The sequence below is a fragment of the Oncorhynchus kisutch genome, linkage group LG5 (genome assembly GCF_002021735.2).
Source record: "Oncorhynchus kisutch isolate 150728-3 linkage group LG5, Okis_V2, whole genome shotgun sequence".
NCBI lineage: Eukaryota > Metazoa > Chordata > Actinopteri > Salmoniformes > Salmonidae > Oncorhynchus > Oncorhynchus kisutch.
The window spans coordinates 40,493,269-40,512,382 of record NC_034178.2 but is presented as its reverse complement, the minus strand read 5'-3'; the positions used below and the strand labels follow the sequence as shown (position 1 = coordinate 40,512,382).

Sequence of the window (19,114 nt, the reverse complement as noted above, 5' to 3'; positions counted from 1 at the left end):
TGCTTACCGGAGACAGAGAGGGACCAGGCAGGCACCATGTTATGCGGTGGAGCGCGCGGTGTCCCCGATGCATGTGCATAGCCCGGTGCGGTACATTCCAGCTCCTCGTATCGGCCGGGCTAGAGTGGGCATCGAGCCAGGTGCCATGAAGCCGGCTCTATGCATCTGGTCTCCAGTGCGTCTTCTCGGGCTGGCGTACATGGCACCAGCCTTACGCATGGTGTCCCCGGTTCGCCAGCACAGCCCTGGCTACGGGGAGCATTCAACCAGGAAAGGTTGGGCAGGCTCGGTGCTCAAGAGCTCCAGTGCGCCTGCACGGTCCGGTCTATCCGGTGCCACCTCCACGCACCAGCCCTCTGGCCCCCCGCACCAGGCTGTCTCTCCGTCTCCTCCCTACAGGTGCTCCCGCCTGTCCAGCGCAGCCATAGTCTCCCGTCTGTCCTGGGCCGCCGGAGTCTCCCGTCTGTCCTGGACCGCCAGAGTCTCCCATCTGTCGTGGGCCGCCAGAGTCTCCCGTGTGTCGTAGGCCGCAAGAGTCTCCCGTCTGTCCTGGGCCGCCAGAGTCTCCCGTCTGTCCTGGGCCGCCAGAGTCTCCCGTCTGTCCTGGGCCGCCAGAGTCTCCCGTCTGTCCTGGGCCGTAAGAGTCTCCCGTCTGTCCTGGGCCGCCAGAGTCTCCTGCCAGCCAGCCAGGAGCCGCCATTCAGCCAGGAGCCGCCAGTCAGCCAGGAGCCGCCAGCCAGCCAGGAGCCGCCAGAGCCGTCAGCCAGCCAGGCGATGCCAGAATCGCCCTTCACTCCGGAGCTGCCGGAGTCTCCCGCCTGTCCGCCGCTGCCGGAGTCTCCCACCTGTCCGGAGCTGCCGGAATCTCCCGTCCGTTCGGGACCCTTGGCTAGGGTCCCCAGTCGGTCAGGGCGTGAGTTGGGGTGGGCAGTCTGTTTGTTTTTCTATGTTTGGTTTCTGTGTTCGGCCTAGAATCATACTTAGGTAGCCTTTTTCCACCTGTGTTTTGTGGGTGTTTATTTTCTGTCTTTGTGTTACGTGTGTATGTCACCAGACAGGACTGTTTCGTTTCGTTCGTTCTGTTATTTTTGTATTGATTCAGTGTTCAGTGCTTTCTTTAATTACAATTATGAACCTCTCTTTCTCCCGACGACAATCGTTACACATATTTACACGTGTCTCAAAGAATGAGAAAAAGCTGTTATCATGAAAATTATTTGATCTCTTAAATCACACAATACACACTATAAAATCTAAGTACAAAACCTCTAAGTAAATAAGATTGACGTTATTTTGTGACATTTGGGGCTGCAGGAAAATAACATGAAGAGCTGGTTTCCTGGACCCAGATTAAGCCTACTTGAAAAGGAATACAGTGCTGTAGGCTTAACCTGGGTCCAGGAAACTGTCTCATACTGTTATTTTCCTGTGAGCCACGATCAGTAAGCACACATTTAGAAATGGTCAGTGATTATCAGCCTGGGAATTTCCTCAATCATACATTTTGTTTAGTGCACTAATCTCATTACAGGGGCTTCTGCCCACACAACAGAGCAAGCTAGCAACCTGTAGTCAAATATGGCAGTTGAAAAGACAATTACGTATATTTCAGTATTGTATATAAATAGAGAAAAAATATATTTCAATACCGGTTTTCAAACATTGGGTTAAAACATTTCTGCTGAACTGACTTTCAGAAACAACTTAATAAAAGAGGAACAATCCGCTGGCACTACTTTTCAAGGCTACAGATGCAGACTAGCAGATAGGTGCAGTCCTAGCCCTGGAAAGAAATGAGACATTTTAGACGAAGCATTGACTCAGCGGAGCAGTTTTAACAATAGTGTCACTATTTAGATTACTCAAGCTCAAAGACTAACACAAACCGTATAGTCATATGAGTGAGACTTTGGTTAAAAGATGGTGAACATATTTTTGAATAATGGTTTTAATATAATGATATGTATGAACTGTAGGTACCTTGGGTAGGCATTCAACTTAGTTATTTTGAAATTGTAATAATTCCTCTGTTCGACTTCGGTCTTCTCCAAACTGGTACGAGCTATGTATCATTTTCAAACAATGACAGTTTGTCAGGATTACCATGTTTACATATAATAGTGCAGTAAAGAAATATATTCTGCATGCCAATCTCAGTATTTTAGCAGTGTTTTAGTTGGGTAGTTTGTGTGTTCCAGTGTGGTAGGCAGTTAGAAAGCTGGTCAGCTCAGCACTGTGTATAGCCTAGCCTACTACCCCACCTCCCTTTAGAACAACATACTCTATTCTCTTTTTCAAAGCCAATATCTGTCCGAGAGTGCCTTTGCAAAGTATTTCCTTACTTCCTTGATTTTTCAACACACTGCAGGAAAAATGTAATTTTTTGGCCAAAACAGGGAAAAGTAACCAGCAAAAAGTTTGATCATGCAAATCACAGATACTGTAGGGAATACATAAATACAGTATAAATGCCCATGGCCAGACTGAATGTTAGTTGATGGGTTATGTAAATAAAGTTTTGTTAACAAATATTGTTTAGGTCAATTAATTGGCCAACCTTATAGCTAGTTTATCCAAATAATTTTTTGATTTAATGACGGTGTAAGTCAGTTGCCAGAAGCTGTGGTTAATGCACATACAGTATAGTTAGTAAGAGGAAAATATAATCTGTGATTTAGTTGTAGGTGAAATCATGCTTATTCATGGACTATTTTCTAAAAAGATAAATTATTAAATGTAGGTTCTCACCCTTTCCTCTTACAACACCGTGTGATCAGCACAATAACAATAAGTGAAACTGCAAAAGACAAGGTATCAATCATGAGTCCACTGTATGATCTTCAAATGGTGAAGAGAAAGTGTAACACAAATGTGATAAACATGGTAAAATGTGAAAGTAGGAAGTTTAACTAGGCTTACTAGTGTAGCAAATCAAGTAATGTGCAGGAAATTCCTGTTGGGCTACAGAAGGGAATGTTTCCCCAGTACAGTATAAAACAAAGTATCCAGTTTAGTTAGAACATATTATGGAAGTCTTACTTATGACAGTGCCGATCCCACTTCCCACAACTGCTGCATTCACCGAAAGAGAGATTCAGTATTATTTGTTCAAACATGAGCAAGAAAAATATACTACAAAATAATAATCGAATAATAATCACTTGAATCAACTTAACTCACCAGTAGCTGCATTGGTGTCATGTTCCCCAACACCATTATTCCTCCCTGAAACGGCAAATTTCAAATTAAATGAATAAACAAGCACTTGATTATACTGGGATAGATTGACTTGGATTTCCTCTACCTCGTATAATGGGTGGAACAGTCGATGTTGTTGTTATTGATGATGTTGATATAGTTGTTGGTTTCAAAAGAATGTCATTGACATCTATGAAATAGATATGTACAATGATTATTCAGTATTGCACCTTCATGCAGTGCTTTCATTTGTAATTAGTGTACACCACTGTTACTCCCTGAAACTGCAAATACCAAATTCAATGAATTATCAAGCCCTTGATTACACTGGGATAGATTTACTTGGATTTTCCGCTACCTCGTATTGTGGGTGGAACAGTCGATGTTGTTGTTGTTGTTGATGATGTTGATATTGTTGTTGGTTTCAAAAGAATGTCATTGACATCTATGAAATAGTAATGTACAATGATTATTCAGTATTGCACCTTCATGCAGTGCTTTCATTTTTAATTAGTGTACACCACTGTTACTCCCTGAAACTGCAAATACCAAATTCAATTAATTATCAAGCCCTTGATTACACTGGGATAGATTTACTTGGATATCCTCTACCTTGTATTGTGGGTGGAACAGTCGATGTTGTTGTTATTGATGATGTTGATATAGTTGTTGGTTTCAAAAGAATGTCATTGACATCTATGAAATAGAAATGTACAATGATTATTCAGTATGGCACCTTCAAGTGTACACCACTGTTACATATGACACTGACAGGGATTTACAGAAGGAAGATCAATGACAATGTTCCTTATCATAGTCTGACACATGCCTGAAGTGTCTAGATGTAGGGTGAAGGCAGATCTACAACAATAATATATAATGTATCCTCTGTAAAGAATTACAACCCATAACAGTTGGCAGATAATTGATCAAAAATAAATTGAATCCATACCTTTACATTCAGGAGGTAATGAGTTGTATTCACCATCTTCAATGCACTCAATTGATTTGTTTCCAATGAGGGTGTAACCTTCATTACAGGAGTACTGTATGACACCACCATACTCTGGTAACTCTTCGCCAGGCTTCTCTATAATCGTGCCATTCATTATCTCAGGAGGTTTATCACAAGTTACCACTGAGGAAGACACATACATGGTTGCATTATATTTGTGGTCTTTATTCAAACAAGTTTAATGCCTTATTTTTTATTTTATTTAACCTGTATTTTGACAAGGAGTCATGCTTTGACAGGGAGTCATGCTTTCACAGGGAGTCATGCATAGATGTCCAAGTGTGTCAATGGAAAATATGGGAGATTTACCTTTACATCTTGGTCTTCCACTCCAACCTATGGCATAACACTGCCTGTAACTTGGGCCCAGAAGTTGATAACTAGAAGAGGAGGAGAGAGCATGTGAGAGGTGGTCAATGATGTATATAAACCCTGGATTGCTTATGCCATCTATTGGCTATTGAGAGGTTTTGAAGCCTACGGTCGGCCATATTTGCACTCCCCAGTAGGAACAGTCCTCCATAGGAATGAATGCAATTCTACAGTACAGTGCCTTCAGAAAGTATTCACACCCCTTGACCTTTTCCAATATTTGTTGTGCAACAGCCGGAACTTAAAATGGATTACATTGAGATTTTGTGTCACTGATCTACACACAATACCCCATAATGTCAAGAGGAATTATGTTTTTAGAAATGTTTGTAAATTAATTAAAAGCTGAGAAGTCTTGAGACAATAAGCATGCAACCCTTTTGTTATGGCAAGCCTAAATAAGTTCAGGACCAAAAATGTGCTTAACAAGTTACATAAGTTGCATGGACTCTGTGTGCAATAACAGTGTTTAACATGATTTTTAAATGACTACCCCACACATTCAATTATCTGTAAGGTCCCTCAGTCGAGTAGTGAATTTCAAGCACAGATTCAACAACAAAGACCACAAAGAAGGGCTCCTATTGGTCAATTAGTAAAACTTTGAATTGTGTATCAATACACACAGTCACAACAAAAATACAGGCACCCTTCCTAACTTAGTCACTAGAGAGGAAGGAAACTGCTCAGGGATTTCACCATGAGGCCAATTGTGATTTTAAAACAGTTTTTCAGCAGTTTTAAGGGTAGGAACATGCTTCTTTATCACATTTGGTTATCAAATTGCCTTAACATACTAAAATGTTTCAGTTCATCTTTAATAAATACATTTCTATAGCTTCCAAAATATGTCTTACAGCGGTGGGGGAGTGCCAAGATGGAGGCACGGTGGCTTCAACACAGCACCCCTTATCAGCCATCTAGTTTATATATACATTATTGGAGGTGGTTGGTGGGGTGGTTGTCTGGCATTGAATCTTTTGGCAAAATAATTTGAACATACTCTGATGATACATTAGATACATGATGAAGCATACTCACCCTTTATCACAGATTGCTCTTGCTGATGCACCAAAAAGCGTGCCTTCCTTAAACTCATATGTCAAATGTGGCATCTTCCTGGGGGCACCACAGTCCTTCTCTGAAATGAATAATCATCAAGTCAAGTTAACGCCAACAACAAACAATAAATAAATCAAACATGCAATAAAAATCGCACTTTACAGAAAAACTGAGAAAAATGCTACTATTTTGCCGCATACTTTTGCAGGTTAATTTGAGCGTGCTCCACTCTCCACTCGTGCAGGTGATTCTTTCAGATCCTTGCTCTTTCAAGTAGCCGTTGGCACACTCAAAAGTGGCTTCCCCCCCCTCGGGAAAATCGTTCATTAATAGCGCATCATTCGTGAGAACAACATTTCCCTCTACTTGAGGTTTGGGACACTTGGCTGTGAGGACATGATATAGTAGAATATGTCAACTCCACACACAATGAGAGTTACGTTGGCCAGCTCAAATGAGCAAAGTGTCTATTTGTAACCAAAACATTAAGCTAAAACTTTTATAAACGTTAGCTAGCAAACGGTTACTGTACAGCAAAGTTACCATGACTAGAAACGTACTCACCATTTCCACTTGTTAAAAAGATAAGGCATATCAAGCACTTAGTCCATGCATTTGAATAAAACATTATACTGGCTGTCCTTTTTAAAGTTGATTTTATGTGAAGACAAGTCGGTCTCTCGATCTAACAAGTACTCTCTGATCTTGTTGGCACTATCTAGCTGGCTGTTTAATCAGTACCAACCAGTACATGGACGACTTCAACTGTCGCTTGAAGATATTTTCACTTTCCTGCAACACTGTAGCACTTCATCGAAAACGGGGTTTCCAGTAGTTACCACAGACACAAAGTCAATGCACACCAATATCGTGGTTGGTCTTCATTTAAGAGTAGGATTGGGAATAAGGTTAGCATATTGGTTATGGTTAGGGTAATGTTAGGGATTTGGGCAAGCTTTGTTAAAATCCCCATATGCTCTATGTTATATATTTTACATATTACAATGGTCATTAATAATAATAATATATGTATTTTATATAAAGCTTTTCATTACATGAAGAACCTCAAACGCTTTAAAAATGGAAAAAAAACTCAGTTATTTTATTTTATTGATGGTAGTTCGTTCATGTGTTGACTGGACAATGATCTTATACGGTGGCGGCGTGTCTAGATGACATCAACTCAAGGGACTCGAGCACGGACTCCTGCTTCCACTTCAGTATCCGAGCGCACAATCCTCTTATCATTTGCTCATGCATGAACATAAGGCTACGTTGGTATGGTTCTTGTATAATCCAAAATAAGGGCATGGGAACAAATATACAGACTTCCATTCTGAGTGACAGGAATTCATTGGAAAAAATCTATCAAACGATAGTGATATCGTATCTTCCATTTCCTGCATAGGGATAGCTGAGCTTTTTTTCCACAGTTGGAGAAATCTTCTACGGCGTATCCTCCCCTAAACTGGTGGAGATGTCTCCAAAACAGCACCGTTGCCATGGTAAGTAGATTGTCTACAGAAGAAATATCCCTGACAGCAGTGGCGGTTCTAGCTGGTATGGCTCCCTGGGCGAACCCAACCTTCACCCCCCCCCCCATACAAAAAAAGCACCATTCTGCACTAACTATAATTTTTATTCAGACATTTGGAATAACACAAATAAATAATCATAACATTTAAAACTATTTTAATATAAAAATATATACAAAAATAAGTAACAAAGACAAATAGAAACAAATTTGTGTTGATTTGGCACTTGAGCATCAATACATTATCCATCCCTCAACACTGTCAACCAAGAGTCAAGACTAAACCAATTCACCTTGGTGGTGTGCAGACTGGTTTTATATTATTCTTAACGATTTCGCACAAACCAGAAAAAAATGCAACACTATGTCAGTGAAACTATATATTTACAGTATTATGAATGAATTGTGGTTTATTTGGTAGCATTTCGTAGTGTGACTGATTTGACTAATTGCATTTGTACTGTACGAAGTTAAAGGTGCACTATTTGATAGATTCTCACGCTCCCCCTACCTCGGGCTTCCAGTGAGGAGACCTGAGGTCAACCTCCCCCACACCCCTCCCCATCTCGTACTTCTGAGTGGCTGACCTTCCCAAGCAGTAGCCTGCCTAGATCACAAACTTGTAAGGACTGACGCTGGAGTCGAGAAACAGGTACGGGGAGTCAAACATTTAATTGGAACAGACGCGTAACAAGATGCCGCCGACAGAGATGGTCGCCTTGCTTCAGGTCCTTAGAAAACTATGCAGTTATTTGTTTGATAATGTATTATTCCTTACATTGTTAGCCAGAAAATCTCAAGTGTTAATACATACAGCCGGAAAGAACTATTGGATATAAAAGCGATGTCAACTTACCATCATTATGACCAGGAATACGTCTTTCCCGAAGCGGATCCTTCGCTACACTCGCATTAACATCTGCTAACCATGTGTATGTGACAAATAAAATTGGATTTGATTTGATTTTGATTTGTTCGGACCTCCACCCTGGACATGCGATCTTATCCCAGAGGCCGACCCAAAACAACGCTGTCGCCACAGGAGAGGCAGACAGAGCGGCCTACTGGTCAGACTCAGAAGGCGAGCACACCATCCACCGCTTCCGAGCATATACAGTGGGTAAGGTAAGCAGTTTGGTTTGAAGAAATCAACTGTGGGAGCAATTATTAGGAAATGGAAGACATACAAGACCACTGATAATCTCCCTCGATCTGGGGCTCCACGCAAGATCTCACCCCGTGGGATCAAAATGATCACAAGAACAGTGAGCAAAAATCCCAGAACCACACGGGGGGACCTAGTGAATAACCTGCAGAGAGCTGGGACCAAAGTAACAAATCCGACCATCAGTAACACACGACGCCGCCAGGGACTCAAATCCTGCAGTGCCAGACGTGTCCCCCTGCTTAAGCCAGTACATGTCTAGGCCTGTCTGAAGTTTGGTAGAGAGCATTTGGATGATCCAGAAGAAGATTGGGAGAATGGCATATGGTCAGATGAAACCAAAATATAACTTTTTGGTAAAAACTCAACTTGTCGTGTTTGGAGGACAAAGAATCCTGAGTTGCATCCAAAGAACACCATACCTACTGTGAAGTATGGGGGTGGAAACATCGTGCTTTGGGGCTGTTTTTCTGCAAAGGGACCAGGACGACTGATCCGTGTAAAGGAAAGAATGAATGGGGCCATGTATCGTGAGATTTTGAGTGAAAACCTCCTTCCATCAGCAAGGGCATTGAAGATGAAACGTGGCTGGGTCTTTCAGCATGACAATGATCCCAAACACACCGCACGGGCAACGAAGGAGTGGCTTCAAGGTCCTGGAATGGCCTATCCAGTCTCCAGATCTCAACCCCATAGAAAATCTTTGGAAGGAGTTGAAAGTCCGTGTTGCCCAGCAACAGCCCCAAAACATCACTGCTCTAGAGGAGATCTGCATGGAGGAATGGGCCAAAATACCAGCAACAGTGTGTCAGGCATATGTGTATAGGTGGCAGGGAAGTCAGGCGCAGGAGAGTCAAACGGAGTGTAAAATGGAGTCTTTTAATAATGTCATAAAAACATGCTCCATAACACTAAACAGGAAAAAGAACATAAACAAATATGGGTACGAAGACCCGTCGCGCACCTATACAACAAAAACACTACACTGACAATAAACAATCTCTGACAAAGACATGAGGGGAAACAGAGGGTTAAATACACAACATGTAATGAATGGGATTGAAAACAGGTGTGTGGGAAGACAAGACAAAACCAATGGAAAATGAAAAATAGATCAATGATGGCTAGAAGACCGGTGACGTCGAACGCCCGAACAAGGAGAGGCAACGACTTCGGCAGAAGTCGTGACACAGTGTGTGAAAACCTTGTGAAGACTTACAGAAAACGTTTGACCTCTGTCATTGCCAACAATGGGTAAATAACAAAGTATTGAGATAAACTTTTGTTATTGACCAAATACTTATTTTCCACCATAATTTGCAAATAAATTAATAAAAAATCCTACAATGTGATTTTCTGGATTTTTTTTCTTCTCATTTTGTCTGTCATAGTTGAAGTGTACCTATGATGAAAATTACAGGCCTCTCTCATCTTTTTAAGTGGGAGAACTTGCACAATTGGTGGCTGACTAAATACTTTTTTGCCCCACTGTAACTCGCCAATGTACAATTTCTCGATAACAAGGTGGACGAAAGAGAGCCTTCCAGAGAGACATCAGAGATGCTCTTTTTCACCGAAACATGGCTCACTCGGGATATGTTGTCAGAGTCAGTACAGCCACCCGATTTCTTCACGCATTGCGCAGACAGAAACAAACATCTCTATGGTAAGAAGAAGGGTGTATGCCTTATGATTAACGACTCATGGTGTATTCACAACAACATACAGGGTTATATCCTTCCTGTTTGGCCCTGTCCGGGGGTGTCCTCGGATGGGGCCACAGTGTCTCCTGACCCCTCCTGTCTCAGCCTCCAGTATTTATGCTGCAGTAGTTTATGTGTCGGGGGGCAAGGGACAGTTTGTTATATCTGAAGTACTTCTCCTGTCCTATTCGGTGTCCTGTGTGAATCTAAGTGTGCGTTCTCTAATTCTCTCCTTCTCTCCTTCTCTCTTTCTTTCTCTCTCTCGGAGGACCTGAGCCCTAGGACCATGCCCCAGGACTACCTGACATGATGACTCCTTGCTGTCCCCAGTCCACCTGGCCGTGCTGCTGCTCCAGTTTCAACTGTTCTGCCTTATTATTGTTCGACCATGCTGGTCATTTATGAACATTTGAACATCTTGGCCATGTTCTGTTATAATCTCCACCCGGCACAGACAGAAGGGGACTGGCCACCCCACATAGCCTGGTTCCTCTCTAGGTTTCTTCCTAGGTTTTGGCCTTTCTAGGGAGTTTTTCCTAGCCACGGTGCTTCTACATCTGCATTGCTTGCTGTTTGGGGTTTTAGGCTGGGTTTCTGTACAGCACTTTGAGATATCAGCTGATGTACGAAGGGCTATATAAATCAATTTGATTTGATTTGAACTCAAGTCCTTTTGTTCACCCGACCTAGAATTCCTTACAATCAAATGCTGACCGAATTATCTTCCAGGGAATTCTCTTATATTATAGTCACAGCCGTGTATATTCCCCTCCCTCGCAAGGCTGACGGCCCAGACGACATCCCTAGCCGCATCCTCAGAGCATGCGCAGACTAGAGGTCGACCAATTAATCGGAATGGCCAATTAATTAGGGCCGCTGACTACTTGTTATGCGAGTGCAGCAAGGAGCCAAGGTAAGGTGCTAGCTAGCATTAAACATATCTTATAAAAAATTATCAATCTTAACATAATCACTAGTTAACTACACATGGTTGATGACATTACTAGTTTATCTAGCTTGTCCTGCGTTGCATATAATCGATGCGGTGCCCGTTAATTTATCATTGAATCATAGCCTGCTTCGCCAAACGGGTGATTTAACAAGCTCATTTGCAAAAATTGCACGGTTGTTGCACCAATGTGTACCTAACCATAAACATCAACGCCTTTCTTAAAATCAATACGCAAGTATATATTTTTAAACCTGCATATTTAGTTAATATTGCCTGCTAACATGAATTTCTTTTAACTAGGGAAATTGTGTCACTTCTCTTGCGTTCTGTGCAACAGAGTCAGGGTATATGCAGCAGTTTGGGCCGCCTGGCTCGTTGCGAACTAATTTGCCAGAATTGTACACAAATATGACATGACATTGAAGGTTGTGCAATGTAACAGGAATATTTAGACTTATGGAATGCACCCGTTAGCTAAAATACGGAACGGTTCCGTATTTCACTGAAAGAATAAACGTTTTGTTTTTGAAATGATAGTGTTACGGTTTTCTTCTATATCCTCCTCTGATGAAGAGGTAGAACAAGGATCGGACCAAAACGCAGCGTGTACACTCCCCTGGTTTAGCCCAGGGTCCTCTCCCGTCGAGGATTTCCTCCCATGTCCAGAAATCCCTATTGAGCATCTCCTTTTTCGGCTGCTCCTGCCTGTTGACATGCCGCTTGGTCCGTTGGTGGTGGGTGATTCTGTTACGGATTTCTTCTATATCCTCCTCTGACGAAGAGGTAGAACAAGGATCGGACCAAAACGCAGCGTGTTGATTGAGAATCATATTTAATGAAACAAAGAAACACGAACTTACACGAACACTACAAAAACAATAAACGAAACCGAAACAGCCTATCTGGTGCAAACTAACCGAGAGTACACATAGGACACTAAGGACAATCACCCACGACAAACTCAAAGAATATGGCTGCCTAAATATGGTTCCCAATCAGAGACAACGATAAGCACCTGCCTCTGATTGAGAACCACTCCAGACAGCCATAGACTTTGCTAGACAACCCACTAAGCTATAATCCCAATTCCACCAAAACCCCAAGACAAACACACCACAATTACAAAAGCCCCATGCCACACCCTGGCCTGACCAAATACATAAAGATAAACACAAAATACTTTGACCAGGGCGTGACAGAACCCCCCCCCCCCCCCCTAAGGTGCGGACTCCCGAATGCACCTCAAAACAATAGGGAGGGTCCGGGTGGGCGTCTGTCCATGGTGGCGGCTCCGGCGCGGGACGTGGACCCCACTCGGTTAATGTCTTAGTCCCCTCTCCCTTCGTCTGGTGGCTGGTGGTTTCAGCAGATCCTGGCTGACTGGCAGATCCTGGCTGACTGGCAGATCTGGAAGATCCTGGCTGACTGGCAGACTGGCGGCGCTGGGCAGACTGGCGGCGCTGGGCAGACTGGCGGCGCTGGGCAGACTGGCGACGCTGGGCAGACTGGCGATGCTGGGCAGACTGGCGATGCTGGGCAGACTGGTGGCGCTGGGCAGACTGACGACGCTGGGCAGACTGGCGACGCTGGGCAGACTGGCGGTGCTGGGCAGACTGGCGGTGCTGGGCAGACTGGCGATGCTGGGCAGACTGGCGGCGCTGGGCAGACTGACGACGCTGGGCAGACTGGTGACGCTGGGCAGACTGGGGGCACTGACGGCGCTGGGCAGACTGGCGGCACTAGCTGCTCCATATAGGCTGACAGCTCTGGCGGCTTCTTACAGACTGACAGCTCTGGCGGCTCCGTGCTGACTGACAGCTCCTTGCAGACTGGCAGCTCCTTGCAGACTGACAGCTCCGTGCAGACTGACAGCTCCTTGCAGACTGACAGCTCCTTGCAGACTGACAGCTCCTTGCAGACTGGCAGCTCCATGCAGACTGGCAGCTCCATGCAGACTGGAAGCTCTGGCTGCTCTATGCAGACTGACATCTCTGGCTGCTCCATGTAGACTGGCTGCTTCATGCAGACTGGCAGCTCGGGCTGCTTCATGTAGACTGACAGCTCTGGCTGCTCCATGCAGACTGACAGCTCTGGCTGCTCCATGTAGACTGGCTGTTTCATGCAGACTGGCAGCTCGGGCTGCTTCATGTAGACTGACAGCTCTGGCTGCTCCATGCAGACTGACAGCTCTGGCTGCGCTGAACAGGCGGGAGACTCCAGCAGTGCTGTAGAGGAGAAAGGCTCTGACAGCGCTGGAGAGGAGGGAGACTCCGGCAGCGCAGGAGAGGAGGAAGGCTCTGGCTGCGCTAAACAGGCGGGAGAATCCAGCAGCGCTGTAGAGGAGAAAGGCTCTGGCAGCGCTGGAGAGGTGGGAGCCCCCGTAAGGATGGGCCGGAGAGACAGCCTGGTGCGGGGAGCTGCCACCGGAGGACTGGTGCGTGGAGGTGGTGACGGATAGACCGGGCCGTGCAGGCGCACTGGAGCTCTTGAGCACCGAGCCTGCCCGACCTTACCTGGTTGAATGCTCTCGGTTGCCCTGCCAGTGCGGCTAGGTGGAATAGCCCGCACTGGGCTATGCAGGCGAACCGGAGACACCGAGCGCAAGGCTGGTGCCATGTAAGCCGGCCCAAGGAGACGCACTGGGGACCAGACGCGTAGAGCTGGCTTCACGGCATTTGGCTCGACGCTCAATCTAGCCCGGCCGATACGCGGAGCTGGAATATACCGAACCGGGCTGTGCACCCGCACTGGAGACACCGTGCGCTCCACAGCATAACACGGTGCCTGCCCGGTCTCTCCAGCCCCCTGGTAAGCACAGGGAGCTTGCGCAGGTCTCCTACCTGGCATAGCCATACTCCCTGTGAGCCCCCCCCCCAAGAAATTTTTGGGGCTGACTCTCAGGCTTCCATCCACGTCGCCGTGCTGCCTCCTCATATCTGCGCCTCTCCGCTTTCTCTGCCTCTAGTTCTTCCTTGGGGCGGCGATATTCTCCAGTCTGAACCCAGGGTCCTTTACCGTCCAGTTCGTCCTCCCATGTCCATTTCTCCAGGTAGTGCAGCCTCTCCCACTGCAGCTGCTGCTCCTGCTGCTGCTGCCTCTGCTTCCTCTGTTCCTGCTGCTCCTTTGGGCGGCTACACTCCCCTGGTTTAGCCCAGGGTCCTCTCCCGTCGAGGATTTCCTCCCATGTCCAGAAATCCCTATTGAGCATCTCCTTTTTCGGCTGCTCCTGCCTGTTGACACGCCGCTTGGTCCGTTGGTGGTGGGTGATTCTGTTACGGATTTCTTCTATATCCTCCTCTGACGAAGAGGTAGAACAAGGATCGGACCAAAATGCAGCGTGTTGATTGAGAATCATATTTAATGAAACAAAGAAACACGAACTTACACGAACACTACAAAAACAATAAACGAGACCGAAACAGCCTATCTGGTGCAAACTAACCGAGAGTACACATAGGACACTAAGGACAATCACCCACGACAAACTCAAAGAATATGGCTGCCTAAATATGGTTCCCAATCAGAGACAACGATAAGCACCTGCCTCTGATTGAGAACCACTCCAGACAGCCATAGACTTTGCTAGACAACCCACTAAGCTATAATCCCAATACCACCACCAAAACCCCAAGACAAACACACCACAATTACAAAAACCCCATGCCACACCCTGGCCTGACCAAATACATAAAGATAAACACAAAATACTTTGACCAGGGCGTGACAGATAGTTTCCGGATTTGACCATTTCATTTCTGTGTGTTATTATGTTATAACTAAGTCTATGATTTGATAATTGATAGAGCAGTCTGACTGAGCGGTGGTAGGCTGCAGCAGGCTCGTAAGCATTCATTCAAACAGCACTTTCTTGCGTTTGCCAGCAGCTTTTTGTTGTGCTTCAAGCATTGAGCTGTTTATGACTTCAAGCCTATCAACTCACGAGATTAGGCTGGTGTTACTAATGTGAAATGGCTAGCTAGTTAGCATGGTGCGCGCTAATAGCATTTCAATCGGTGACGTCACTTGCTCTGAGACCTTGAAGTAGTTGTTCCGCTTGCTCTGCAAGGTATATGAAATACAAATGGTTTTGAGAGAAATAGTCCTATAGTTCTTATAATAACTACAACCTAAAACTTCTTACCTGGGAATATTGAAGACTCATGTTAAAAGGAACCACCAGCTTTCATATGTTCTCATGTTCTGAGCAAGGAACTTAAACATTATCTTTTTTACATGGCACATATTGCACTTTTACTTTCTTCTCCAACACTTTGTTTTTGCATTATTTGAACCAAATTGAGATTTTATTGATCTACTATATTAAGTTAAAATAAAAGTGTTCATTCGGTATTGTTGTAATTGTCATTATTCAACCAATCCCTATCCCAGTCTTTTGTCCCCACATGCTTCAAGATGGCCTCCATTGTTCCTGTTCCCAAGAAAGCTATCGCCCAATTGCACTCACTTCTGTCATCATGAAGTGCTTTGAGAGACTAGTCAAGGACCATATCACCTCCACCCTACCAGATACCCAAGACCCACTCCAATTTGCTTACCGCCCCAATAGGTCCACAGACAGTGCAATCGCCATCACACTGCACACTTCCCTATCCCATCTGGACAAGAGGAATACCTATGTAACAATGCTGTTCATTGACGACAGCTCAGCATTTAACACCATAGTACCCTCCAAACTCATCATTAAGCTCGAGACCCTGGGACTCGACCCTGCCCTGTGCAACTGGGTCCTGGACATTCTGATGGGCCGCCCCCAGGTGGTGAAGGTAGGAAACAACATCTCCACTCCACTGATCATCAACACTGGGGCATCACAAGGGTGCGTTCTCAGCCCTCTCCTGTACTATCTTTTCACACATGACTGCATGGCCATGCACGCTTCCAACTCAATCATCAAGTTTGCAGACGACACTACAGTGGTAGGCCTGATTACCAACAATAACAAGACAGCCTGCAGGGAGGAAGTGAGGGCCCTCGGAATGTGGTGTCAGGAAAATAACCTGTCACTCAACGTCAACAATACAAAGGAGATGATCGTGGACTTCAGGAAACAGCAGAGGGAGCACCCGCCCCATCCACATCGACGGGACAGTAGTGGAGAAGGTGGAAAGTTTTAAGTTCCTCGGAGTACACATCACGGATAAACTGAAATGGTCCACCCACACAGACAGCGTGGTGAAGAAGGCGCAACAGAGCCTCTTCAACCTCAGGAGGCTGAAGAAATTTGGCTTGTCATCTAAAACACTCACAAACAATCGAGAGCATCCTGTCGGGCTGTATCATCGCCTGGTACAGCAATGGCACCGCCCTCAACTGCCCTCAACCTTGGCAGGTAGCCTAGTGGTTAGAGCATTGGGCCAGTAACCGAAAGGTTGCTAGATTGAATCCCTGAGCTGACAAGGTAAAAATCTGTTTTTCTGCCCCTGAACAAGGCAGTTAACCCACTGTTCTTAGGACGTCATTGTAAATAAGAATTTGTTCTTAACTGACTTGCCTCCAGAGGGTAGTGTGATCTGCACAACGCATCACCGGGGCAAACTTCCTGTCCTCCAGGACACCTACAGCACCTGATGTCACAGGAAGGCCAAAAAGAACATCAAGGACAACAACCACCCGAGCCACTACCTGTTCAACCCGTTATCATCCAGAAGGTGAGGTCAGTACGGGTGCATCAAAGGTTGGACCGAGAGACTGAAAAACAGCTTCTATCTCAAGGCCATCAGACTGTTAAACAGCCATCACTAACATAGAGAGGCTGCTGCCAACATACTGACTCAAGTCTCTGGTCACTTAAAAAACAGACTTAATAAAGGTGTCACTTTAATAATGTTTACATAGTGGTGTCACTTGAAATAATGTCACTTTAATAATGTTTACATGTCCTACATTACTCATCTCATATGTATATACTGTATTCTACACCATCTACTAAATCTTGCCTATGCCGCACGCCATTGCTCATTCATATATTTATATGTACCTGTTCTTATTCATCCCTTCACATTTGTGTGTATAAGGTAGTTGTTGTGAATTTGTTAGATTACTTGTTAGATTTTACTGCATAGTCGGAGCTAGAAGCACAAGCATTTCGCTACACTCGCATTAACATCTGCTAACAATGTGTATGTGACCGATTTGATTTGACATGAAACAAGACAGGAACAGCGTCAGCACACGGGTATACAAGAACATATGCCAATCAATGCTGAAGTGGGGAACAGAACGTGGAAACAGGCAGATATAAGGGAGGTAATGACAGGGGTGACTGAGTCCAGGTGAGTCCAATAATCGCTGATGCGGAAGGCAGGTGTGCATAATGATGGCGGCAGGAGTGTGTAATGCTGGGTAGTCTGGCACCCTCGAGAGCCAGGGTGGAAGAGCGGAAGCGGGTGTGACGGCACCCGGCGTACCACCTGGGCCAGCCTGTCGGGCCGGCCGAGGGCGCTGGATAAGCCCGGCTAGCGTGAAATCCCAACGAACCGGCTGAGGCATGAAGGCCTGTCGATCCCGCTGTCCCAGGTGGGATGCCGGAGGTAATAACAGAGGTGAATGAGTGCAGGTGAGTCCAATAATCGCTGATCTGCGTGATGGGGGAAGGCAAGTGTGTGTAATAATGGTGGCAGGTGTGTGTAATACTGGTGGCAGGAGTGTGTAATGCTGGAGAGCCTGGCACCCTCAAGCACCAGGGGAAAAGAGCAATTGCAGGCATGACAAAACTAGAATCAGGGTGCCCACTCCGACAAGGTTAATTGACCCACAGTCCCACATGGTGACATGATATCATTGACTTGACGTGCAAATGAGCGATAGAAAACCGATCGCGCAAATGTCACCATCCCAAATGTTTTGGTTCCCCTGGTAAGATGCCGCCCTGGAACTACATGCTGTATACCAAATAAGGTATTTGTCACATGAGGTATTTGTGTTGGCTCGATAGCAAAATAATCTGGGCAATGATAAACCATCCCCAAAGGCATGCTGCCACATGGCAAACTTGAAGTATGATTTGGAACTGATACCAATTTTCAGCAGTAAACAGTCAAGATAATGTTTCAGCATACAAAATATTTTTCCACATAACATGCAAACCTGTTATTGGAAATAACTTATTCATCGTACCAGTCTCTCCATTGTATCATAAAGTTTCTTCCCTCCCCATATACTTTAACCTAGCTGAGAGTCCTTTTTTCACCTTTTCATAACCCCGATATTCCCATCTGCTGATAAGGATTCATTGTTGTGTTAATGTCCATTTTTAACAGTCCTTGACATTCTGTGCCCTATAGAGCTCTGACATACTGCTCTTATCTTAACACACACCCGGTGTCACACCCTGATCTCGCCTTGTGCCCTAATACCCTGTGCATATTATTAGAAAGCCATTTATGTCATGTACAACACACATAATAATATTGTACATTGTTCATTCCACCAGCATCTTAAAAAGTGAATGATTGAATTGCTTTCAAATGCTGTCATATCCAGTAAATATGAATAGGTCAATGAGCCAGCGAGGATGTCGTCAATCTGTGTTATGCTTCCACTGTGACATTAAGTTCCGTCTGCTAGAGAACTGATAAGCAAACTACTTTGCATTGAAGTCACTCCCCGTGTCAGCAATGTGCAAACTCATCTCTTTCTCAACACAAGACTAAAGTTGAACTAATTAATTTAGATATTAATTATTGAGATCATCTGCCTATGAGTTCATCAGTTGTGAAACTGTGCACTTGGGCAAAGCCTTATTTTTCTAATTCCCGGGGGAATGGGATCTTAATTAAAAACCCAACTGTCTAAATATTGAGATAGTATAGAAGTAGTTATGAAACACATTAAAGGCCCAGTGCAATAAAAAACATATTTTTCCTGTGTTTTATATACAGTGCATTCTGAAAGTATTCAGACCCCTTCACTTTTTCCACGTTTTGTTATTATTATTCTAAAAGGCATTTAAAAAATCCTCATCAATCTGCACACAATACCCCATAATGACAAAGTGAAAAAAAGTTTTCGCACATTTATTAAAAATTAAAAACAGAAATGTACATTAGTATTCAGACGATTCAGACGATACTCAAAATTGAGCTCAGGTGCT

General features: G+C 44.7%; 1 protein-coding gene across 9 annotated transcripts; it reads right to left on the bottom strand.

Annotated features, from left to right (window-relative positions):
* Nucleotides 1-1,097: 1,097 nt before the first annotated feature.
* LOC109887647 (complement decay-accelerating factor) lies at nucleotides 1,098-6,499 on the bottom strand. Of its 9 annotated transcripts, none has more exons than XR_004210021.1 (13): nucleotides 6,212-6,449; nucleotides 5,848-6,033; nucleotides 5,627-5,726; nucleotides 4,523-4,593; nucleotides 4,151-4,336; nucleotides 3,811-3,894; nucleotides 3,541-3,643; nucleotides 3,305-3,388; nucleotides 3,181-3,225; nucleotides 3,040-3,072; nucleotides 2,749-2,797; nucleotides 1,981-2,062; nucleotides 1,098-1,783 (listed from the first exon to the last, which is right to left on the bottom strand). XR_004210021.1 is itself a non-coding variant. In XM_031825064.1 (13 exons), the coding sequence occupies exons 1-12, from the start codon at nucleotides 6,273-6,275 to the stop codon at nucleotides 1,999-2,001; spliced, it is 1,053 nt and encodes a 350-aa protein (XP_031680924.1). In that variant the 5' UTR covers nucleotides 6,276-6,499; the 3' UTR covers nucleotides 1,098-1,783; nucleotides 1,981-1,998. The 9 variants fall into 9 exon arrangements, 6 of the variants coding, with proteins under 6 accessions (XP_031680924.1, XP_031680926.1, XP_031680925.1 ...); XM_031825064.1 differs by having other exon boundaries at nucleotides 3,557-3,643; nucleotides 6,212-6,499; XM_031825066.1 differs by having other exon boundaries at nucleotides 3,557-3,643; nucleotides 5,848-5,956; nucleotides 6,212-6,446.
* Between the last annotated feature and the right edge of the window lie 12,615 nt (nucleotides 6,500-19,114).

Bases quoted from the DNA above. Each gene is read 5' to 3' on its own strand.
- LOC109887647 (XM_031825064.1), bottom strand. From the start codon at position 6,275: ATGTTTTATTCAAATGCATGGACTAAGTGCTTGATATGCCTTATCTTT. The intron at 4,337-4,522 runs GTAAATCTCCCA...TGTCTTCCTCAG, and splicing joins TGGAAGACCAAGATGTAAAG to TGGTAACTTGTGATAAACCT. The intron at 2,798-3,039 runs GTAAGACTTCCA...TGTCTTTTGCAG, and splicing joins TGGGATCGGCACTGTCATAA to TTTCACTTATTGTTATTGTG.